The sequence below is a fragment of the Natrix helvetica genome (genome assembly GCF_964273705.1).
Source record: "Natrix helvetica genome assembly, chromosome: Z".
NCBI classification, from domain to species: Eukaryota; Metazoa; Chordata; class Lepidosauria; order Squamata; family Natricidae; genus Natrix; species Natrix helvetica.
The window spans coordinates 142,667,899-142,692,177 of record NC_138554.1 but is presented as its reverse complement, the minus strand read 5'-3'; the positions used below and the strand labels follow the sequence as shown (position 1 = coordinate 142,692,177).

The window sequence follows — 24,279 nt, the reverse complement described above, 5'->3', positions numbered from 1 at the left end:
GTGCCTGCAGGACTCTCTTCTCTATGAGGAATGGAAGTGGTTCCGGTGCCCGACGATTGTGGAGCTGTTGGAGGAGTTCCCTTCAGTGGCGCTGCCCACCTCTCTGCTGCTCACCCAGCTGCCCCTGCTGCAGGCCCGCCAGTACTCTGTCAGCTCCGCGCCTGACGCCCACGCGGGGGAGCTGCACCTCACTGTAGCCGTGCTCAACTACCGCAGTCAGGGTGAGTGGGCAGGAGGGCATTGGGTTGCCTCAGAGGGAGGATAACTGGCATTTCCATGACCCACTCTCTTACAGCACCGGGCTATGATAATTCACAATGGCCAACTTGACATGGGTAGCTCACCACGCCCATCTGGCCACAGGCAACTTGCCACAGGTAATTTGCTGCAGCCAACTTGCAGCGGGACAACTCGCTGAGGGAAACTTACTGTGGGAAAATAGCTGCAGGACAACTTGCAGCCAATTTGTTGTGGAACAACTCATCGGAGCCAATTTGCCTTAGGGCAACTTGCTGCAACCAATTCACTGTGGGCCAACTTGCTTTGGGCCAACTTGCGGCCAACTTGCTGTGAGACAACTTGCCGCAACCAATTTGCCTCAGACTTATTTGCTATGGGACATCTCACTGTGAGACAACTCACTGCAGCCAATTTGCCTCAGGACTACTTGCTGAGGGACAACTCACTACAGCCAATTTGCCTCAGGACTACTTGCTGCGGCCAATTTGCCTCAGGATAACTTGCCGCGGCAAATTTACCTCAGGACAACTTGCCATGGCCAATTTACCTCAGGACAACTCGCTGCAGCCAATTTGCCTCCGAATTACTTCATGTGAGACAACTCACCACCATCAATTCGCCTCAGGACAACTCGCTAAGGGACAACTCACTGTGAGGCAACTTGCTACGGCCAATTTGCCTCAGGACAACTCTCTACGGGACAAGAGTTACAGTAATATAAAATAATGGTGGAATAGAATCATAAAAGGATGCAAGAGGAGGGACCAAATGAAACAATATATATATATATGTATGTATGTATGTATGTATGTATGTATATTGTATATGTATATGTATATGTATATGTATGTATATATTTGTGTTACAACTTCTGGTATGCCCAAATATGGGAGGAAGCTCACTACTCCCTCTTTCTGTCCTTAGGCTCATTACAGAAGACCATACAGGCAGAAAACCATATTTTTATTTTTAATGTTGCCTTTTTATATTTGTGTTGTATTTGTACTGATAAATAAATAAAGGGAGACTAGTATAGATCTATTTCGAGCTAATTAGCTCTCATCAGCTAGCCACACCCTTACTGGGAATTGAACCTGGGCTGTATTATATATTAGGCAGGAGTCTTAGCCACTAAGCCACAGACTCTCCTCCTTATCAGTTGAGCCAGCCCTCCTCAACTGTTAAAACTGATCAGTTGAGCCAGCCCCCCTCAACTGATATATATATATAAAGAAATGAAATTGAATTGTTCAATTATCCAGGGGCGAGGAAACTGGTGGGTAGAGGGCAATTCCATGGGGCTCATGATGGTGTTTCTGTTTTGCCCCCTAGATGGGAAGGGCCCAATGCACTACGGAGTCTGCTCCACGTGGCTGTCCCTGCTCTCTCCGGGCGAGATGGTGCCAGCTTTCGTCCGAAGGTAAGGAAGCTCCCGATGGGAATCGGAGTCCTTCCAGGTACTTTTTTCTCTCCAACACATCCTGCCTCTTTCCAGGGCAATTGGGCTGAGATGCCCTCAAGTGAAGGGGGGCTGTTTTTGAAGCAGTCGCTCCCCCTCAAGATACAGGCAGTTCTCAACTTACCACCCCAATTTTATGTTGCCAAGTGAGAAATTTGTGAAGTCACTTTTCCCCCCGTTTTACAACCGTTCATGCCACATTACTTAAGTGAATCCCTGCAGATGTTAAATTAGTGACATGGCCGTTAAGTGAATCTGGACTCCCCACCCCTTGACTTGGCTTGTCTGACGGTCGCAAAATGAGATCGCGGGACATTGCAACCTACATAAACACCATTGTCAAGTATCCAAAGGTAGATCATGTGAAAAATGGTCCCTTTTTTCAGTAGCACTGTAATTTCAGACCGTCACTAAGTGAACGGTTGTAAGTCGAGGAGCACCCGTACTCTAGAATCTGGCCGTAGCCAATATCACAGTGATTCTACCCTTCATCCCTTGTTCTTGCAAGCTGCAATGGCTCCGGGGGGGGGGTGTGTGCCCCCTTCTGGGAACCAGCCAATAGGCAACATAGACTCACAGGCCTGGAAGTGACCTCAGAGGTCTTCTAGTCCAACCCGTTGCCCAAGACAGTAGTCCTTTCACAGTTCCGAACTTTCACAGTTCCGAGCTGCAATCTGAGATGTCCGATTCGGGATTCAATGCCGTCCCCACCCAATAGGAAGGCAGGGAGGGGGCTGATCTGTGTTGCTTGTACAGAGGGAAGGGGGGAGGGGGGAGACGGCCTTAGTCCCCCCTCCCCCTCCCCCATGCTGCTTGCTGTGTCTTCCGCCAGCCAGGAGCTGCCGTGTTTTCCACTATATCTGGAGCTTGTCGTGGGATGGGTGGCCCAGGAGGGCATTAAATGCTCTATAATCCCTTCCAAACCGCATAGTTCAAGTAAAGTCTCTTGGGCGGTCTTTGCAACAGGAGAATTTGGGGTGGGGGTTGATGAAGTGAATCAGGCTATAAAATATAGGAGACAGTCCTTAACCGCGACTTAGCTGCGGAGGGGGGGAATCCCCGAAGCTTGCAGCCAGGGGACCAAAAGGGGGGCTCTGCTGGGGAGACCCATGGACATTTGGGGTGCCATCTCAGCGGGGGTGTCGCCAATGGTCCGCCAGTCAACGGAAAGGCTCAGTTATAGTTAGGGCTACTAGAAGAGACCCCACAAGTAATTTGCTTCCTCTCTTGGCCCTAAAGCACCCCAAATTTCCAGCTGCCGGAGGACCCCACAGCTCCCTGTATCCTGGTGGGGCCCGGCACCGGTATCGCCCCTTTCCGCGGTTTCTGGCAGCAACGGCAACACGAGATGGAGACAATGGGTGAGTCGGAGGGGAGGGGCATTGTCCCGGGGAAAGGGGGAGGGTGCTGGTGGTCGCTGACAAATGTCAACCAATCAGAATAGTGCTGGAAGGGAGCTTGGAGGTCTTCTAGTCCAACCCCCTGCTCAAGCAGGAGACCCTTACAGAATTACAGAACCACAAAGTTGGCAGGGACCCTGGAGGTCATCTAATCCAACCCCCTACTCAAGCCAAACCTCTGCAATTTGAGACAAGGGGCAGTCCAATTTCTTCATAAAAACCTCCAGTGATGAAGCACTCACAACTTCTGGTGGCAAGCAGTTCCCCTGGTTGATTGTCCTCACTGTCAGGAAGTTTCTCCTTCATTCCCGGTAGCTTCTCTCCTTGGTCAGTTCCCACCTGTTGTTTCTTATCCTGCCTTCTGCTGCTTTGGAAAATAAGTGGACCACCTCCTCTTTGGGGCAGCCCCTCAAATTCTGGAAGGCTGCTATCCTGTCCCCCCTAGTCCTCCTTTTCTCTAGACCGGCCCAACCCAAATCCTGCAACCGTTCTTCAGATGTTTTTGTCTCCAGGCCTTTCATCAGTTGCTCTTCTTGCACTTTTCCCAAAGTCTCGGCATCTTTTTTGTCAACTGGAGGCAGCACTCTGGGTATGGCCTTACTAAGGCTTTACAAAGCGGTACTGACCCATCCCGTGATGTTGATTCTCTGCCTCTGTTTATAGAACCCAGGATCGCATGAGCTTTTTGGGCAGCTGCTGCACCAGCTAACCTGTTTAAGGGATTGTCTGATAGGACTTTAAAGTCCGCCTCCCATCTCCCTGTTTTTGAGCCAGCTTTCCCCCGCTTTGTACTTGTACCTTGAGTGTTTCCTGCCCGGGTGTAAAACCTGGCTTTTCTCCACATTCAATTTCATTTTGGTGGATAGGGCCCATTGTTCAAGATCTTTCTGAAATTGTCTTCTGGGGTGTTGGCTGCTCCTGGCAGTTTAGTATCCTCTGCAAATTTGATGAGTTCTCCTTCCATTCCCTCATCTGAGTCGTCGATGAAGATATTGAAGAGTCCTGGGCCCAAGATGGAACCTTGTGGTACCCAACTGCTTACTTACCTCCATGTGGATGTCGTGCCGTTAAGGACTACTCGTTGAGTATAGTTTGTCAGTCGGTTACAACTCCCATCTAGTGGTGATGCCGTCTATCCCACATTTTCCTAGTTTACTAAGAAGCCGGTTGTGGTCTACTGTGTCGAACGTCTGTTCTTACCCAGCTCCCCAAACATGGCAGACCCTCTGACGTGAACTCAAAATATTCCTTTATTAGGAACGCCAGCAGTCTCGGAAACGTTTCTCTCACAGGCTAACAAGTCTGTCCGGCCGGAAGACGAATACTTCTCTGCCACACCTATTCCTCTCCGCCCCCTGCCTTTTATCCCCAGAGCTAGGGTGAGGCTTCATAGCAGCAGTGGATCTTCCGTCCCAAGGACTGGCCCGTAGATTTCCCCTGCTCTCCTCTCCTCTCCCTTCTGTGCATCCACACGTCAGGCACTGGACCCAGCTGTTCCTCCTCTTTTCAACCACCTCCAGACCTGGAGGCTGTTAACTCTCCCAGGCTGACAGACAGCCCAGGCTCCACCTCTCTCTCTCTCTCTCTGTCTGCCAGCTCCATTCCCTCTTCCCCCTCGCAGCTCCCAGGTTGCCTCAATGCTGACCCTGACTCCCAGTCCTCCTCCTCTGATTTGGCTACTGGTGGTGGTGGTGGTGGGGAGGCGGCCAACAGGCCACAACAATGGCATTTTGCTGGTCTACTCAGTCACTTTGTCAAGGTTGGTTTGACGTGATCTGTTTTTAACAAACCCAGTACAAGTAGATGGTGGTCTACACTGTCGAATGCCTTACTACATTGTCCTTCCAGGCCAGTCCACCAGCGAGATGACCCTGGTCTTTGGCTGCCGTAGCTCCCAGCATGACCACATCTACTGCGAGGAGATCCGAGAAGCGCAGGAAATGGGGGCTTTACATCGTGTCCTCACCGGCTTTTCGCGAGACCCCGATTACCCCAAGGTAGCCAAATGGAAGCTCCCTCCTTCAGATGACCCGTGTCTTATCCCAGGGGAGCTTCCGCTCGTCCTCCATCTCCACTGGCAGACACAAAAACATGTCCCTGGTCCCTGGAGGTGACCCTCTGATGCCGGGAAGATATCCTGACGGGGTGGCCATCGAGCGCGGGACAAGTTCCTCACTTGCTCTTTTGTCTGCTCCCCCAGACCTACGTACAGGACCTGCTGCGGCTGCACCTGGCAGACCACGTCTTCGAAGTCCTGAGCCAGCGCGAGGGCCACGTCTACGTTTGTGGGGATGTCACCATGGCCACGGGGGTCCTGCAGACCATCCAGCAGATCCTGGCGCAGGAAGGGAGGATGTCGCTGGTCGAGGCAGGCGACGCCATCAGCGAACTCCGGGTACGCCAGGCAGGATGCTGGGGGGTGGGCACAGAAGCTGTGGCTCAGCTTTGCTTTGGCTCTGCTTTCTCAGGGTTCAACTTGTGTCTCTGTCCTTCGATCCCCACCCCCAGGACCAAAACCGCTACCACGAGGACATCTTCGGCCTGACCTTCCGCACACAGGAAGTGGCGTCGCGCATCCGAAGTCTCTCCTTCTCCAAGCAGGGCCGGAAAAGCTGCCTCGTGACGGAGCCCTGAGCTCCCCCCCCTCAGTGCCTTACCTCCTCCCCTCTCCTTGGGACCCCCATTAAAGACCTTATGTGGTCATCTTCTCAGTCATTCTTCCTTCTTGGATGGGTGGGGTGGCCGGTTGGGTCTGTGTCTCTGGCAGAACCATCTCATTTTCCACCTGGGCACCTCGGAGGCCACAAATCTGTACCTGCTGCCCAGCAGAACCTGGGCACCTTTAAACTGTCGCTCCCCACCACAACCGCTACTAAGTGTATAGGGAGTCCTCGGCTTACGACTAATCAATTAGCAACTGCTCAAAATTACAAGGGACTTTCTTGGTGGCCGCTTATGACCCAGTTCTGAACTTTTGACAGCTGCCTCACCCCTTCCCCATGGTTACCTGACCATATTTTGGGTGCTATTTGCAGTGTCGCTCGATTGCATTATACGGTTTTGCCAAAACTTGTCACTGTCCGTCATTTTGGCCAAACTGCCTCATAGTGAACTGATTCATTTATTCTTCACCATCATCTCCTTTTAATGACCCCCATAATCCCTTGCGGGGTGGAGTCAGGGCAACTGAACAAGCTAGCAGTGTTTTAATGGCCAGATGCCCTTCTTGTCACCAATGAGGAGTTTTGTTCAGCAGATACATTCTCAGTGTGCCCAGAGAGAGAAATACCTGCCTCCTGATTGTGAGGGGAGAGCTGCACCTCTAGGCCACTGCAGCACTCCAACTGATTCATTTACTGACCGCCCCAAAACTGATCATAAAATCAAGTTGGTTGGTCTCAGGTATGACCCATTTTGCAACCACCGCCAATGGGCAGGCCATTGGAGTTTTCCTACGTACGAGTAGTCCTCGACTTACAATGATTCACTTAGCGACCGTTCAAAGTCCCAACAGCACTGAAAAAGGGACCATTTCCCGAACTTATGACCGTTGCAGTATCCCCGTGATTGAAATTGGGATGCTCAGCAAATGGTTCATATTTACAATGGTTGCCGTGTCGCGGAGTCACGCGATTATCTGACCAGCAAAGTCAAGAGGAAAGCCAGATTCGCTTAACGACCGTGTGACTAGCTTAACAAACGCAATGATTCATTTAACAACTATGGCCAGGAAAGTTGTCAACATTCCCTTCACAAATGTTTCACTTAGCAACAGAAATTTTTGGCCCTGATTGTAGTCATAACACGAGGACTAGCTCTCCCTGTTATCTGGGCCCATTTCCGGCTTTTTGACGAGTTAATCCGCCGGGGAACAAACCAGGAGGGGCGATGGTGGGCGGGGGCTCGACCTCACCCAGAGGCACTTCCGGGAGAAACGTACAGTAGGAAGGGAGTATATCCTGTCGACTTCAAGGGGAACGGATCCTTCCTTTCCCCTCTGCGAGATGGGGAGGGGGATACTGCCCCTTCCTCACTCCACTCGGCAATCCCGGCATCCAAGATGTGCCAAACAGGACTTCCCTCTGCATTGGCACCACCAAGCCCATCGGCGCCACAGCTTCCCTACCAGCCGGGGTGGCAGCCCATTCTTCTCGCTCAGCGGTCTGCCTGCCAACCTGGCATCGGAAGACCCCCTCCCCAAGGGACAAAGGCAGGGGGGGATATTTCTGCCCCTGCCGCTTCCTCCCACTCCCACAGACAGCAACGGGGGCCCTTTGTCGTTCCTGTAAACATTTATTACCCACCCACCCCTGGCAAACTCCCCTGCGATGCGACCGCCACAGCATGCGTGGTGGAGAGGAGGGTTTGGGGTGGGCCAGCCCGGGAGGACGGGAAGGGGGGAAAGCACAGGGTGAGAGCAGAGCCCCTCCCACACCTTTGTCTCTTGACACGAGAGAGACACCCCCCTAAGACAAATAGCACCATGTGGGGCCCAAACCAGCTTATTCAGCCCCCTAAGAAGCGTACACTCCCACCCCTGAAGAAGGGCCAGGAAGCCTTGCCAACGAGGCTGCTTGTCACACGCAGGTCCGCAGCGAAGGCGGGGCGGCCGTCACCCACTCCTGCAACGCCAGACTGGGGAGACAGCCGGAGACTCCACTTCCAAGCACGTTCTGCTTGCAGGACGGCCGTCTGGGCAAGCTGTCCATGGCAGTGCCAACCCTCCAGAAACCTGCAAGACGAAAGGAAGGATTTGATCAGTGGGGAGCAGAGAGATCTTGGGAGCGTCCTCCTTGTCCCCCCATGCGAACAGCCCCCAACCTTTCCAGTTCTGTGGACTGGCAGTGACGGCCATGGGGGATGGGTTTACACATGAGAGCCTCATTCCATGCATGCACAAATGGAGGTTCGCGCGCTCACCCAACCCATGTGCGGATCGGTTCCCAAGACACAGACCAGTTCACAACGAGCTGCAGACCGGTTTCTAATTGGTCATGGATTGGTTCCCAATGCGTCGTGGAGCAGTTCCCTACAAGCTGCAGACTATTTCCCAACGAACCACAGACCAGTTCCCAATGAGCCGCAGACTAGTTCCCAATGCGTCATGGACCAGTTCCCAACGAGCTGCAGACCGGTTTCCAATTGGCCATAGATTGGTTCCAAAGGAGCCATGCACTGTTTCCCAATGAGCCCAAAACGGTATCGGTCCATGGACCAGGAATTGGGGACCCCTGCTCCATGCTTATCATCTGCTCCCAAATCCCTCCACAAGGGGGAGACCCATCCTGGGACAGGAGCCAACGGACAGCAAGAGACCGGAGAGAGACGCAGCGTCCCCCACCTCAAAGCAGGGAGGGAGGAGACACTTACATAGAGGAGGGAAGGATGGAGCGAGTGGCGTTTCCTGCTAGCTCTTCTCCGGCTGCTGCAGCTGCTGCGTCTCGTCTGACTCCTCTTCCCAAACTTCTAGTGAGCGGTCCTGGCTGCGCGAATCAAAGAGACGGCGAGGGGATGCTGCACCGAGAAAGAGGGCATGAGACTTGCAACCCTCTCCCTTCTGCCCAGGTGGGGTCGTTAGGGAGGAGCAGAGGGGCCACGAGTGGTACAGTCCTGCCCTCCGGGCTCTGACCTGTTTGTGCCGAAGGCTGCAGCATGAGGCGGGCGGCTGCTTGTTGCTGGTGAAGCTGGGATGGGCGAGCAGAGAGAAGGGAGGGAGGTTAAAGATGGGGGGGGGGGTGTTGTCTCTCAGCCAGCCCCCTCCCCGGTCCCTGGGAACAGAGACGCAAGCCACTCACCTCGTGCATGTAGAGGGCATGTAGACTCATCTCGGCCGACGCCAACTCAGAGAGCAGAACCGAGCGGCTGAGGGGAGCTGGGCGTGGGGCAGCGCTGTTGGGGAAGGGGGCAAAACAGAGTCAGTTCCCCCCCGCCCCCAAATGACAGCTGGGGAAGGGCCGAGCTCTCTCTTCCATGCCCCCCTCCTCTCCCCTAGAATTCCCCAACCAGCTATGCAATCACGATGGACTTCAACAGAATTCCCTAGTTAGCTATGGAAGCATTAGCATGGCTGCCTGAGGAATTCTGGGAGTTGAAGTCCAGAAGTGGTATTGGGGAAACCCACCCTCCTCCAAGGGGCTACCTGTTCTCCAAGAGGGGGCTCTGGCTGTGGGAGTCCGAAGCCTCCCCAGGACGGCTCCTGTGCCGGGGCGGCAGGGAAGAAGAGAGGGAGGCCAGGATGCTAGCCGTCACGCTGGCTGTGCTGCCAGGCTGAGCAACCAGCCGACGCTCAGTGAGGACCGGGTGGGTCAGGACGCTGGCCAGGAGGGCATCCGGCTGCAAGAAAAAGGTGTTCAGCCAGAGGCACCCAGGTGTGTCAGCTCCCACCCCATGCTGGTCACAGCCGCCGCCCCGGACTCACCACGGGGCCTGGACCCTCGTCAGAGAGCAGGGAGGCCGCCAAGGGTCCCTCGGCCAGGAGGCGCTGGGCGTGGGAGGCGTCTTGCTGCACCTTCTCCTTCAGGTGCCCGATGAAGAGGGAGCTTTCAGGAGGCGGCTGCCAGTGCGGGTTGGCGATGGCGAAGTGGACCAGCGAGAGCTCCGTCTTGCCGTTCTCGGCCTGCTGGTAGACGGACGCCTCAGTCCGGCCCTGCGACAGCCACTGGTGGGAGAAAGAAAAAAGAGAAGAGAAAGAAGAGAAAAGAGAAAGAGAGAGGAGAAAGAAGAAAAAAGAAAAGAAAGAGAAGAAGAGAAAAAAAGAGGAAGAGACGAGAAAGAGAAAAGGGAAAAGAAGAGAAGAAAAAGGAGAGAAAAGAGAAAGAAAAAAGAGAGACAACAAAGAGACACAAGAAAGTAAAGAAAGAAGAGAAGAAAAAGAAAAGAGAGAAGAGAAAGAAAAGAGAAAGAAGAACAAGAAAAAAGAAGAGGAAGAGGAATAGAAGAGAGGGAGGAAGGAAGAAAAGAAGAAGTAAAGGGAAGAGAGCTGGAAGGGACCTTGGAGGTCTTCTAGTCCAGCCCCCTACTCAAGCAGGAGACCCTTACACAATCGCAATGTAACAGAGTTGGAGGGGACCTGGGAGGTCGTCTAATCCAACCTCCTGCTCAATCAAGAGAGCCTTACAGAATCACAGAGATGACAGGGACCTTCAGGTGACACTTGGAGGCCCCCCTCCCTTCCTCCACTCACCTGGGGGTTGCCGTGGTTCCGAATGTCCAGCTGGGCAAAAGAGCAGATGTCTCCCACACCCACCACCTCTACCGAGAAATTCCGGAAAAAGTCCACGATTTCCAGGGCTTTAGCCCGCAGGGCGAAGATGAGGAGGAAGGGGGTCACGATGGGGCTGAGCAGCTCCTCCAGGATGAAGACCTGAGGATCATAGAAGGAGAGATCTAAGGATCATGGAGGGAGAGAAGGCCTGAAGATCATGGAGGGAGAGAACATCTGGCGATCACAGAAGGAGAACACCTGAGGATTACAGAGGGAAATAACACCTGAAGATCATGGAGGGAGAGAAGATCTGAGGATCATGGAAGGAGAAGACCTGAGGGTCACAGAGGGAGAGAAGACCTGAAGATCATGGAGGGAGAGAAGATCTGAGGATCACGGAAGGAGGGGAAGATCTGAGGATCATGAAGGGAGAGAAGACCTGAAGATCATGGAGGGAGAGAAGACCTGAAGATCATGGAAGGAGGGGAAGATCTGAGGATCATGGAAGGAGGGGAAGATCTGAGGATCATGGAAGGAGGGGAAGATCTGAGGATCATGGAGGGAGAGAAGATCTGAGGATCATGGAGGGATCTGCCCCCCCCCAGCCCACTCACCGCCTTGTACTGGAAGAGCTGGGCCAGCTCCTCGCGGGTCTCCGACTTGTGGGCGTTGCCTTGCCAGTGGTCAGGGATGTAGTGGATGTGGGCCAAGACACACTGGAGTAGCTGCTCCGGGCACCACACCAGGTGCTCGTCCGGGATGAAGGCCCTGCCAAGGGGAGAGGAACCATCAGCCCCACACGGCTCCCAAATCACACACACGCACACACACACACACACACACCATCCCTGGGAGCAACATCGCTTGGCTCCGAGGTCCCGTTGGCATCGGTCTCCCATTCAAACTCTTGAGGGGCTGCTGGCACATTTTCCCAGCTTTTCCAGGGAAGGGAGGGGCGTCTTCCTCACCCCCACGGGGCCCTGCCCACCTCCCCTCTCTGCCCGGGCCCAGAGGTGAGACAGGGAAGGTCAAAGCCAGACCTTAGCCGGGGTTCAGGAGGCGTCCTAGGGAAGCCCCTGGTTGGAGGTTCTTCTAGGCTGAGTGAGGGGCACAGCGGGGCTGCCCAGAAGGGGCTGGGGGAAAAGGGAAGGTGAGGAAGGAGAGAGGGAGGGAGGGAGGGACGAAGGGAGAAAGGAAGCATGAAAGGTAGGAAGGGAAGAAAGAAGGGGGGGAAACAAAGACAGGAAGGGAGGGAGGAAGGAAGGGGAGGAAACAAAAAAAGGAAAAATGATAGGAAGGAAGGAAGGGAGGAAGGAAAGAGGAAGAAATGGAAGGAAAGGGGAGGAAAGGAAGATTGGAAGGAAGACATGGAGGAAGGAAGGGATGGAGGGCAGGAAGGAGGGAGGAAGGAAAGGAAGAAAGGAAATAGGGATGGATGGAAAAAAGGAGAGGGAGGGAGGAAGGAAGGAAGGAGAGGGAGGAACAGGAGAAAGGAAGAGGAAGGAAGAAAGGAGAGAGGGAAGAAGGGAAGAGACAACAAAAGAAAGAAAGAAGGAGGGAGAGGGAGGATGGGAGGAAATAAGGAAGGAAAAGAGGGGGGGTGACCCCTGAACCAGCACTTCTCTGAAGACCCCAATCTCAGCCACTTCAGAAGCGAGCAGAGACCCCCCACCAGCTCCCCTTTCAGTCAACCCCCCGCAAGGAAACCCCCAACAGCCCTCCCCAAATCGGGCAGCAGCAGCCAGACCCCCTTCTCTTCTTCTCCCAGCACCCACCTCCCTCCCCTCCCCTCACCTGGCCAGCGTGACCACCAGTCCCAGCAGCGTGATGGCGGTCAGGATGTGTTGGACGGTCAGCACGTCCTCGTCGTAGACGGTCAGGGCGATCAAGACGGCCAGCAAGGAGCCGGCGAAGAAGCCGACGTTCCGGGCCACCACGGCCAGCAGCGGGTTGGCGAAGGAGTTCATGTACTTGGAGGCCGGCTTGTAGCCGCGGCTCAGCCTCGCCTGCAGCTCGTGGTCCAGCTCGTTGAAGTGCCGGAGGTAGAGCCGGCCGTAGAGCGACCAACGCCGGGCGCCCAGGCTCCCAGGCTCCCGCTTCAGTGCCTCGGTGTAGCTGAAGAAGGCGTAGAGGCCCTGCCAGACCAGGATGAAGGGGCACAGCAACAAATTGGCCACTCCGAGGAGCAGCATGCTACGCTCCAGCTGGCGGGCTAGCTCCAGCCGGGCCCCGGCGCGCTTGTATTGTGGCTGGAGGTTCCACTTGCCCTGGAAGAGGGACCCCGGCCCCCAGAACAGGAGCAGCTCCAGGTTGTACTTGAGACCCTGAGTCAGGAAGACTCCCCGGCCCAGCAGGGGCAGCTGGAAGCGGATGGGGAGCAGGGACTTGTTGACCATGGCCACCAGGTAGTTCTTGAAGCGTAGGATCCGGTGGTGGATGTCCAGCTCGGTCAGCTCCCGCCGATGGACGCAGAGCTGCTGTTCCCGTTGTAGCGAGATCAGCCGGGCCTGCACCTCCTGCCAGCTGCAGTTGCACAGCTGCTCCTGCAAAGAGAGGGATTTGCAACTAAGACGGCGGGAATATATATATTAAATTTTCCTTCCCAAAAGGGGGGAGGGGAAACAGATCTAGGAAACTAGATCTTTCACAAAGTGACTAAACTAGTAGACCAGTGAAATGCCGCAGATGTAGACGAGTTCAGTAAGGCATTCGACAGAGTAGAGCACAATCTAATTGTACTAGAAGCCAGCCCGGGTGTCAGGTTTCCGAAAGATGCCCTACTTCATTCATGAGCCTCGAGCCAAGTTTCAAAAGAAATCCAATCATTTATTAGGAGCACCATTTTGGCAATACCCCATTGCAGTCAGATCTGACTTCATTTTAATTACGGCTGAACTTTGCCCGTTTCTTCCCTCCCTTCAGCCTGTGTCATAAATCACATTCTCCAATGAGGTACACGCCTCACAAGCCTGCTGTAGTAATCTGAGATCTGACTCTAGCCGAAGAGATGCATGGAATGCGGTCCCACCCCCCACTCCCTCCTCATCATGGCAACTTTATGAGTTGACAATGGGTTTGTTAAAAACAGAAGCCGGCAAACCAATCTTAGTTCATTCTTTGACAATATAACTAAATTAGTCGACCAGTGAAATGCCGTGGATGTAGCAGACCAGGTTTCCCTGAAAAGATCTATCCCCAAAATAAGCCCTAGCCTGGTTTTTTACAAGTGCATCCAAGGCCTACCCCCAAAATAAGCCCTAGTGAAGAAGGCAGGCATGGCCAGCATAGGACGCAGCGAGTGCGAGAGCCGGCGGTGTCTGGCAGCAGCTGCAGCACGCGCAACACAGGTGCGTTGAGTACCTGTGCAAGCAGCAGGCGGAAGCAGAGCCATGGGGAGGCAGATGATCTGGAGGTGCAGGAAAGCTGAGCAGCGCAGTGGGGCAGAGCAGCTGCGCAGCACATCAGGATCACCAACCCGTCATGATCGCCTGCCTTCCGCTCCCCATCGTCCGCTCTCCACAGCCCCAGAGTGCGCCGACCAAGGGACTGGTGGGCTGCACCTCTTGCCACATACCGTGTGTCCCTGTGTGCTTGCCAGTTCTTGTGTGTGCACCTGGGGGGGGGGGCAGGCCGGGCATCATCCTGAAATTGTGTTTCCCCAAAAAGAAGCTCTATAGTCTTTATTTTGGGGCCCAAAAGACACTAAGACCCGGTCTTACTTCAATGAAGTTTAAGTACCATGTTTCTCTGAAAATAAGGCTGGGTCTTATGGTTCACTAAGGCATTCGACAGAGTAGACCACAAACCTTCTTGGAAAACTAGAAAAAATGTTAGATGGGCAGCATCGCTACTAGATGGAGTTGTAACTCGCCGACAAACCATGTGCAATGAGTAGTCCTTAATGGCACGACATCCATATGGAGGGAAGTAAGCAGTGGGGTACCACGAGGTTCCATCTTGGGCCCAGGACTCTTCAATAGCTTCATAAAAGACTTAGATGAAGCAGTAAAAGAGGAACTTATCACCATGTTACAAAAAAGATGTCGAGACTTTGGGAAAAGAGCAACTAGGAGGATTAAAGGTCTGGAGACCAAAACATCTGAAGAACGGCTGCAGGATTTGGCTTTGGCTACCCTAGAGAAAAGAAGGACTGGGGGGGAGAGGAGGAGCCAATGTCGCGATGAGACTACGTGCAATCTCAATGCTCTGAGATCGCTGTCAATACTTTTGCTGCTGGATGGTCCAAACGGACCTAAACCATCCCGCAGAGACGGTGAACAGGAAGTATATGTCTTGCTGATCTCAGTGACATCGCAAAGTCCCTGATCGATCCAAGAGAAGTTCTTCAACCCGGCGACAAAAAATCCAGCCATTAGGCTGATGAAGTCAGGGCGGCTCCAAAACAGAAGGATGCAAAAAGAGAAAGTGTTTCCAGCTGGTGAGGAATTTTTACCGTTTTAAAAGAGACTGCCTATAAAAAACTTAAAATTAATTTAAATTGGAGAACAGAAGAAATAAGCGGCGGAATTAAGTTTGGAATGGTTTTTGACAGTGGGTTATCTTACTTTTTAAACGCTATCTTCACGGATGGAATTTACGCAAGCCTTTTAAAACGAATGGATTAAGTTTTCTTCTTCTCTTTTTGTCCTTTTATTATTCTTTGTAACCTATGGACTAAAATTCTGCTCTTTCATTACGGTGGGTGTTCTTCTAACTCATTCAAGAATCGGACTTTTTTTTTAAACTTGAAATACAAAAAAGATACAAAAAGAACAAAGAAAATTGCAACAACAACACTGCTACTCAGAGGCTGGAGGTTTGTGTATTGGAAACGAAACACTCTTACTTTTCTCACTGATTATCCTGGCTTGGCACTCCAAGGTCTCACTGCTTGTTTACAGAGTGATAAGAAGAAAAGCATACAGATGTCCCTTTGAAGTATATCTTTAACCAGAGAAAGGTGAAAATAAAACGTTATTGTGAATTTATGCTTAATCTTGTTAAAACCTTCTAAGCTAGAGCAGCAGTGTTTGTTAGCTGGAGATAATGGCACAATTTCAACAGCAGAAAGAAATTTTAAGTCTGCAAAAGATATTCTCAGAAATACAGAAATTATCAAACATTTATGAGAGGATAGATAAGAAGTTGGAAGACTTAGAGCATCTAACAGCAAAATATGATGAAGAAGTTGGAGATACAATACAATACAATACAATAGTAGAGTGGGAAGGGACCTTGGAGGTCTTCTAGTCCAACCCCCTGCCTAGGCAGGAAACCCTATACCGTTTCAGACAAATGGCTATCCAACATCTTCTTAAAGACTTCCAATGTTGGGGCATTCACAACTTCTGGAGGCAAGCTGTTCCACTGATTAATTGTTCTGTCAGAAAGTTTCTCCTCAGTTCTAAGTTGCTTCTCTCCTTGATTAGTTTCCACCCATTGCTTCTTGTTCTACCCTCAGGTGCCTTGGAGAATAGTTTGACTCCCTCTTCTTTGGGGCAACCCCTGAGATATTGGAACACTGCTATCATGTCTCCCCTAGTCCTTCTTTCTCTTAAGCTAGACATACCCAGTTCCTGTAACCGTTCTTCATATGTTTTAGTCTCCAGTCCCCTAATCATCTTTGTTGCTCTTCTCTGCACTCTTTCTAGAGTCTCCACATCTTTTCTACATCGTGGCGACCAGAACTGAATGCAGTATTCCAAGTGTGGCCTTACCAAGGCATTATAAAGTGGTATTAACACTTCACGTGATCTTGATTCTATCCCTCTGTTTATGCAGCCTAGGACTGTGTTGGCTTTTTTGGCAGCTGCTGCACACTGCTGGCTCATATTTAAATGGTTGTCCACTAGGACTCCAAGATCCCTTTCACAGTTACTACTACTGAGCAAGGTACCACCTATACTGTACCTGTGCATTCCGTTTTTGTTGCCTAAATGTAGAACCTTACTCTTTTCACCATTGAATTTCATTTTATTAGATAGTGCCCAATGTTCCAAGTTTGTCAAGATCCTTCTGTATCTTAAGCCTATCTTCTGGAGTGTTGGCTATTCATTGATGAAGATGTTGAAGAGTACTGGGCCTAAAACAGAGCCTTGGGGTACTCCACTGCATACTTCCCTCCATGTAGATGCAGTTCCATTGAGAACTACACGTTGAGTGCGGTTGGTCAGCCAGTTACGAATCCATCTGGTAGTGATGCTGTCTAACCCACATTCTTCTACTTTATCTAGTAGTAGGTTATGGTCTACCTTATCGAAAGCCTAACTGAAGTCCAAGTAAACTATATCGACGGCATTCCTCTGGTCCACTAATTTTGTCACATTATCAAAGAATACAATAAGATTAGTCTGGCATGATCTGTTTTTGACAAATCCATGTTGGCTTTTGGCTATTACTTTGTTTGCTTCTAGGTGTTGCTTCCTGGTATTGAGGATCAGGCTGATAGGTCTGTAGTTTCCTGGATGTTTATCAAGTGGAAAAAGTGGTGATTAAAATCCTAAAAATCGAAGAGGAAAATGAATATAAAGAAATTAAAATTGCTGATATTTATAGTGATTGGTTTGTCTCTGAAAATGGAAAGAGTGGAATATTTTTTTTTTTTTTTTTTTTTTTTTTTATTAAAAGAGTTTTGTACAAACAAATTTTCCCCCTTTTCACCCCCCCCCTCCATACAATATAAATCTCATACAAATGCTATACCCCCCCGCAAAAATTCACATTCAAATATTATACCAAACACTTTACCCCCTCCCCACCCCCCATCTTAAAATAGATTACTCATAACCCCTCTCCTCCCAACAAAAACTATAGAGATTAGTCTTAAATTAATAATAACACATTGATCATTTTCTAAGCTAATTTAACATCTATAACCCTTAATATAAATTTCTCCTAGCCTAACAATGTTTCATTAGTCCCATCTTCTAATTTATTCATACATATATATTGCCCCACCCTCTTTCTAAGTTTCTTTCTAAGTTGCTCGAAATTAAAACTTTGACATTTAAGTAGTTCAGGTTATGTAAACTGGCTTAAAGATTGTTAATAGTTAGGGTTGTTTCAGCCGTTCCGCCTTTATTGCCCCGGCTATCAGCAGATAATTAGCTTTCGTTTTCTGTAGGTTTTCAGCTATAAATCAACGCCATTTTGAATCCTTTGTTCTAAGCCCACGCCTCTCGAACTCAGCAGTAGTGTTCTTTTTAAAGAGATTTCTTTTTTTTTTTTTTTTTTTCTTCCCCCAATTAAAACTTAAAATACTTGCAAAAGTCTTGCTTCCTTCTTGGGATGTTAAGATGTTAAGATGTTAAGGCTGTTCCCGGCGACTGGTTCTGCTTTTTTAGCAGAGGTTATCAAAAAGGCAGGAGAATACAACAACTGCGAAGGGGGGCAAACCTCGTCAGACTCCGGACTCCGGAGGGTACACAAGGGCTCAACCCAGCAGCTGAATCTCTCCCTCATAAATTCCAAGAATTTACGAGTGTCCGAGGTGTTAAGGATCGTAAAAAAACACCTCTAACTGTCTCTTGATCTGACAGGCTAAAAAAAAGCCTGCCATCGGCACCGGGAACAAACCGGAAGACCGAAAGAGTGGAATATTGAAAGAGGAATTAAATGGAGGGGAAATCTACCCCAGATGGCAAGATACAGAAGAAGAAAAAACAAAAGAATTTATGCATTTAAAGAGAGAAATTTTATTAGCAATATCATTGATAACACTACCGACAATCAAAGATAAGCTGATTAAGGAAACAGAAGAAGGGCATCGAAATCACATGAGAGATTTTATAAGCAAAGAGTTGCTAAGAGGAGTCCATACAAAGTTGATTAAGGAGATGATTAGAGGACTGACACCACAAATGGCAGAAGATATGAGACTGTTTTGCTACTGGAAAGATACAGGTTGATAGATGGAAGAGTATAATTTAAAACTAGTTAAACCTAGTGAAATTTAGTGACAATAGGTATAGTTAAATAAATAATTGATAATGATAATAATGTATACAATGTTTGGTGTTATGATAAGTAATAATGGGATATGAATATTGAATGGTACCCATGAAAGGAAGATTAGAAATCCTTTTGAATTAAAGGACTCAGTTAGATACAGTTAAGTCTTGATTATTAGGGGGGAAATGTTATGATGCAGGATATAGTTAAATAAAGGAGGGATAATGATAACAACGTATATATAGGTATGGGTACAACATAAGGAAACTGGATGTAAATTGTAAATAGTGATTTGGAAAGGAGGATTAGAACATTTTGTTACTAAATATTATGGATGTTTAGCTAGAACATAAGGACATAAGGATTCAGTGTTATTGGAGGATTTTAGAAATAGTAAATGAAATGCCAGTATGTGGTTATGTATTAGATCTTGGTATATTTTATGATGATGGTCGTTTAAACAATTATAGTCAAATGAAAATGGAGGTATGATGACGGTAACATGTATAAATATATCTGAGTTAAAATACTTGAGTTCATATGAATTATGCTTGATGACTGTGGAAGAGATGCACGAAAGTCTTTTGTAACCAACTGATACACTTTCTACAGTATGCATAGAAGGATGTGTTGTGTTTGTTTTGAAAATTAAAGAAAAATTATATATATATATATATATATATATATATATATATATATATATATATATATATATATATATATACATACATACATACATACATACATACATACATACATACATACATACATACATATAGGACTAGGGGGGATATGATAGCAGCCTTCTGATATTTGAGGGGCTGCCCCAAAGAACAGGGGGGACCACTTGTTCTCCAAAGCAACAGAAGGCCGGGCAAGAAACAACGGATGGAAACTAACCAAGGAGCGAAGCAACCAGGAACGAAGGAGAAACTTCCTAACGGTGAGGAAGATTAACCAGCGGAACTGCGTGCCAATGGAAGTTGTGGGTGCCTTCATCACTGGCGGTTTTTAAGAAAAGACTGGACAGCCACTGGTCTGAAATGATATAATCCCCCCCCCCCCACACACACACACACTTACCGAGGGGATCTTGAGCGCCTTGGTGTAAAAGGAGCGGATCTCCCAGTAGCCCAACAGGCTGCAAAGGACTTTCACCAAACGGTAGAGCCAGAAAGTGGCAGCCATGACGAGCAGGAAGATGATGCCACCATTGGCCTGGATCCTGGGGGGGTTGGGGGGGTGGGGGGGGAAGAAGGGAGGGGGAGGAAGCAACAGGTTCAGCCATTGGTTGTGCAAGGCCTCTCCGGTCGCACACAAACAACACAACAACGTCTTCTAGGAACAGTCCCAGATACACAGAAAGGGCTGAGAGGTCGCCGGGGGGGGGCTTGGACCGGTCCCAGGTTCAACAGGCGGGGAGTGTCACGTTCTCTCTCTGGCAGCTGGGCTGCATATTCGGGGGGGGGGGGGGGGGGAGGCTCGCTCTGCACCTGTCAAACAGCAGGCAACAGCTGCTCCGGTTTCTAAACTCGCGGTTGAGCAAACACAGGGCGTCCTTGACGTCTGACCGCCATGGAGCCCGGAATTCCTGCAGTTCAGCGAGACGCTGCTCAAGTTCCTTTTGCTTCCTTACTTTTCTGCATTAAGTTTGAGTTTATTGAGTTTATTAAATTTATAAACCGCCCCCTCTCCCCGCAGGGACTTGGGGAGTTTAAGTGGCTCCCCGCCATTTTTCAATTACGAACCCGGTCGTTAAGCGGATCCAGGTTGGCTCGGCTCATCGGGAGGTCGGAAAGAGTGGGGAATGCTGCGGCCGTTTGAAATACGAACCGCTTGCCCAGCGCCCAAATGTAAATCAGATGACTTGCAGCAGTCGTAAGCGTGAAACGGGGTCCCAAGTCCCTGTTTTCCGTCTCCTTTGAAACTTTGTGCAGTCCCTAAAGGAATTGGTTGCTAAACTGAGGACTATTTCTGAATAAACATTTCTAAACTCAGCCGAGGGCAGGTCCTGTCCCAACCAAAGTAACTCCCCTCCCCCCACAGGCTCACCAGCCCCTCCCCCATGACATTTTCAGCACCCCACAGGTGGCACCGGGAAGCTATTTCTATGGACAGTCCTCGACTTATGACCACAACTGAGCCCCACCTCTCCACTGTTAAGTGAGACATTGCATTTCAAATGTGTTGCATCCCCTTTTCCCTTCCTTGCCCCCGCCACTGAGTGAGTCTCTGCGGCCCATAAGTGAGTCACCAGGCCGTTAAATCAACCTGGCTTCCCCGTTGACTACTTGGCTTGTCGGAAAGGGAGCATCACAACCGTCGTAAGTGGGAACCGACTGCCAAGTGTCTGAAGTTTGAACACCTGACCACATGATGGTCGTTGAGTGCGAAGAATGGCCCTGAGGGTTTTTTTTTCATGCTGTTACAACTTCAGACGGTCACTAAATGAACTGCCTGCCTTGGGGCTCAGCCAGAGCCGAAAAGGAGAGACTCCACATGCTGAGGCAGCCTATCTTGACTGATAAGCCAGACTGATAAGCTCGTACGGGTATTTGTGTCCCAGTGTGCCCTTCAAATGTCGGTCGCTAAGCGAACCGTCATAAGTCGAGTATGTCATGTACCTGCATTCTGCAAAACTGACCCCAAAAAGCAGATTTGGGGTGGATTAGCCCACAGTTCTCGCCCTCCGGTCCCTCCCTGGTGAGATCAGCAATAGGAGAGACTCCTCGTGCCGAGGTAGTCTATCTTGGCCGCTAAGCCAGAAAGGGCTGGCTTGTGCCAAGCTGACAGGGGTTGCGAAGATGGTGGGGCAGAGGAGGGGGCCAAATTGTCTCTTGCCCCCTTTCGCTCAGCACCCCTGAAAACAAGGCCCTCAACCCCCACCCCCCACCCCACGGAGACACGAGCGATGCCCAGCTCGGCTTCCTGAGGCGACCACTCACCGCGGAGACACCGATGACCATCCCGGCTCCTGTTAAGAACCGGAGATCGACCAATTCCGGCCTCGCTTTGCCGGCTGCCACTCACCTCTCGGCACACTGGGCAGCCGGCAGGATGGCATCCGGCAGCGTCACCTTGCTGCGGTTGGGCGCGAAGCCCCTTCCTCCTCCGCCGGGGTGGGTGTGGTTGACAGGCAGGTTGGCGAAGAGGATGTCGTACTCCACGCAGCAGAGCAGGAAGGTGGAGAAGGTGGCCACAAACAGGAACTGCCTGGGGAGAAAGGGGGGGGGGTGTCAAGGCGGCTGCAGCAGAGGGGGCAAGCGGAGGGTGGCTGGGGACGAGGGGGAGGGCGTGGGGTGGGGGGTGGGAACTCCCCCTCCCCCTCGGGATTGCCACCAGAAGTTGTGGGTCCTGCATCACTGGAGGCTTTGAAGGAGAGCCCCTTGTCTGGAATGGCAGAGGGTCTCCTGCTGGGTTGGTCTAGAAGACCTCGAAGGTCCCTTTAAGCTGAATTCTGTTCTGCTCTATTTCGATTCTATTCTGGATTCTCTTCCCCTCTCCTGAATTCTATTCCGTCCTAATTTCTCTTCTGCCCTGAATTCTTTTCTCTTCTAAATTTTAATCCACTCTGAATCCCACATCCTCTGATCTGATCCCCTCCTTGGAGGCAGGGAGCCTGGCTGGGGAAGGCCAGGGATGGCCCAAGGAGGGCCCACCGTGCAGGAAGGGAGCACCAAACCCCCCCACCCCCGCAAAGGCCAGCCCCCTTTCCGGCTGCCCCCACCCCCACCCACCCAGAGGGAGGGGAGCAGGGGGGGAGACCCAGTCAAGAGCCCTTACACCAGCTCAAAGACGTCGGAAAGCATCATGCAGCCGAAGCCGTTCCTCTGGTGGAAGTGATAGATGTGGAGATGCGTCAAGGAAAAAAATAACCATCGGATGCGTCCCGCCGTACGACCCACGTGGGGCAGGAGGGGGGGGGATTGACCCTCACAGTGACTGACATTTTGGGGAAACTTAAGATTGACTCCATGCCTGGGGGGTTTCAGTCAGCCTCTCGGGAAGAGTAGTCCTCGACCTACGACCGTAATCCACCCCCAAATTTGCATTGCTAAGCGAGACAGTGGCTAAGTGCGTTGCGGCTCCTTTTACGACCTTCCTTGCCCTGGTCAGTGAGTTTGTTATGCAAGTTGTACCCGTTTTGCGACCTTGCCTGCCCATGTCGTTAAGTGAGTTTGTGAAGTGAGAACGGCCTCCTTTAACGACCTTGCCTGCCCCAGTTGTTAAGTGAGTTCTGCCACCTTTCCCTTTCTTGCCTTCTTTGTTAAATGAATCGCTGCAGTTGTTAAGTCAGTAACACGGTCATTAAGCGAACCTGGTTTCTCCACTGACTTTTCTCAAGGTCACAAAAGGAGATCAGGTGATTTCTGTAACACACTGCAACCGTCATAACTACGAGTCGCTTGCCAAGGGTCTGAACTTTCATCCCGTGACCATCGGAGTGCTTAACGGTCGTTAAGTGTGAAAAACGGTCCTCAGTCATTTTTTCACTGCTGTTGTAACTTCGGTCACTAAACTGCCAACTGAACAACAGCGGGGGTTCACTTAATGGCGGCGGCAAGCGAAACAGGAGTCCAATAAGAAGCCTCTCACGGTCGTTAAGCCGAGGACCAACTGTGACATTGAGCCAGAGGGGCGTTTTTTTTCCGGGAAAGGGGGGGGGATTTTTCTCAAGGATATTTTGGTGAAGAAGTTATCCAGGTTGTTGATGTGATGCCAGGAATCTGTGGAGGGGGGAGGAAAACAATGGGGTTCAAGGAGTCTCCCCACGTGCCCCCCTTCTCCTCCTCCGCACTGCCCCCTCCCCAAAACCTCGGGGTACCTTTCAGCCCCTCCGTCACGTGGACCAGCAGCTCTTCATCGTCCTCGTCTTCGTAAGCCGGCAAGGGATGGTATTCCCCCGAGTGGTCCTGGCTGCCCCCCATGGGGACAGGTGCACCCAGAGGGAGACACAGCCACAGGCCAAAACACACAAACACGGCCCCTCCCCTGAAGAGCTCCGGGCTAGCCGGGCAGCCGTCCTTCCACGCGCTCCAATTGCACGGCCACTCTGCAACCGGAAAGCACACAGTTACAACGGAGGCAACCGACACCGGACAAAATCCCCAAACAAAAAATGGGATTGAACAACTGGGATCCCCTCGGCCAGAAAGAGGACAAACAACCCCCCCCCACACACACACACCTGCCAAAGTCCAGTCAACCGGGCACCTGGGGAGAAGTCGGTGCCGCCCCACCCAGTTAGAACGTACAAGGACAGAGTTGGAAGGGGTCCTGGAGGTCATCTAGTCCAGCCCCCTGCTCAAGCAGGAGAACCTTATAGAATGACAGGGTTGGAAGGGACCTCGGAGGTCATCTAGTCCAACCACCTGCTCAAGCAGGAGACCCTTATAGAATGACAGGGTTGGAAGGGACCTCGGAGGTCATCTAGTCCAACCACCTGCTCAAGCAGGAGACCCTTATAGAATGACAGGGTTGGAAGGGACCTCGGAGGTCATCTAGTCCAACCACCTACTCAAGCAGGAGACCCTATCCCATTTCTGACCAATGGCTGCCCAATCTCCTTTCTCCACTCTTTTCAACCTTCATGACTTGCTAGCAACTCAAGATGCCCAACAACCCCCTTCCTCCCTCCCAAAAACAACACTGCGAGGTGGGCTGGCAGGCAAGATAGAGAGCCTGGCCCAGCCTTCCTCCTCCTGCGGCAGGACTCGAACTCCCACATCCCCAGCCTCCTCCAGATCCACCCTTCAGCAGCGTCGCAAGTCCGAAGCAGCGGTCGTAGGTGCGGAGCAGCGACGTAACCCGCCAAACGCCCCTCAGGACGCTTCCTCCGTTAGCTGTCAGCCTCTCCCCGCAAACGGGACGCCCCCTGCCCTGTCCGCGCACCCTCCCCGGAGGGAAAGCGGCCGCTCACCGAGCGAGGAGCGACCTGAGTCACGGCGGGCCGGAGCCGCGTCCGACCCCGAGGGTTCCGAAGCCACGCCTCCCGTGGGCGGAGACAACGGGGTCACGCCTACCCG

General features: G+C 51.2%; 2 protein-coding genes across 2 annotated transcripts in view; one reads left to right on the top strand and one right to left on the bottom strand.

Moving 5' to 3' along the window:
• Positions 1-6,096, top strand: part of LOC309381872 (nitric oxide synthase 3-like) — a gene marked incomplete at its 5' end in the record, with an annotated part of 34,988 nt that extends 28,892 nt beyond the window's left edge. The window contains 7 exon segments of the mRNA XM_081933171.1: positions 11-221; positions 1,573-1,660; positions 2,939-3,060; positions 4,948-5,096; positions 5,300-5,509; positions 5,512-5,595; positions 5,597-6,096. Of these exon segments, the coding sequence (XP_081789297.1) occupies positions 11-221; positions 1,573-1,660; positions 2,939-3,060; positions 4,948-5,096; positions 5,300-5,509; positions 5,512-5,595; positions 5,597-5,644 (912 nt within the window). The 3' untranslated portion in view covers positions 5,645-6,096.
• Positions 6,097-7,056: 960 nt separating this feature from the next.
• Positions 7,057-24,260, bottom strand: LOC309382205 (autophagy-related protein 9A-like). The gene is made up of 15 exons (XM_081933787.1): positions 24,174-24,260; positions 23,079-23,306; positions 22,937-22,980; positions 22,037-22,101; positions 21,284-21,466; positions 19,337-19,478; positions 12,098-12,846; positions 10,918-11,071; positions 10,283-10,462; positions 9,518-9,757; positions 9,239-9,432; positions 8,895-8,988; positions 8,729-8,783; positions 8,470-8,613; positions 7,057-7,831 (listed from the first exon to the last, which is right to left on the bottom strand). Exons 2-14 carry the CDS (start codon positions 23,179-23,181, stop codon positions 8,507-8,509), a joined length of 2,310 nt encoding a protein of 769 aa, XP_081789913.1. The 5' UTR covers positions 23,182-23,306; positions 24,174-24,260; the 3' UTR covers positions 7,057-7,831; positions 8,470-8,506.
• Between the last annotated feature and the right edge of the window lie 19 nt (positions 24,261-24,279).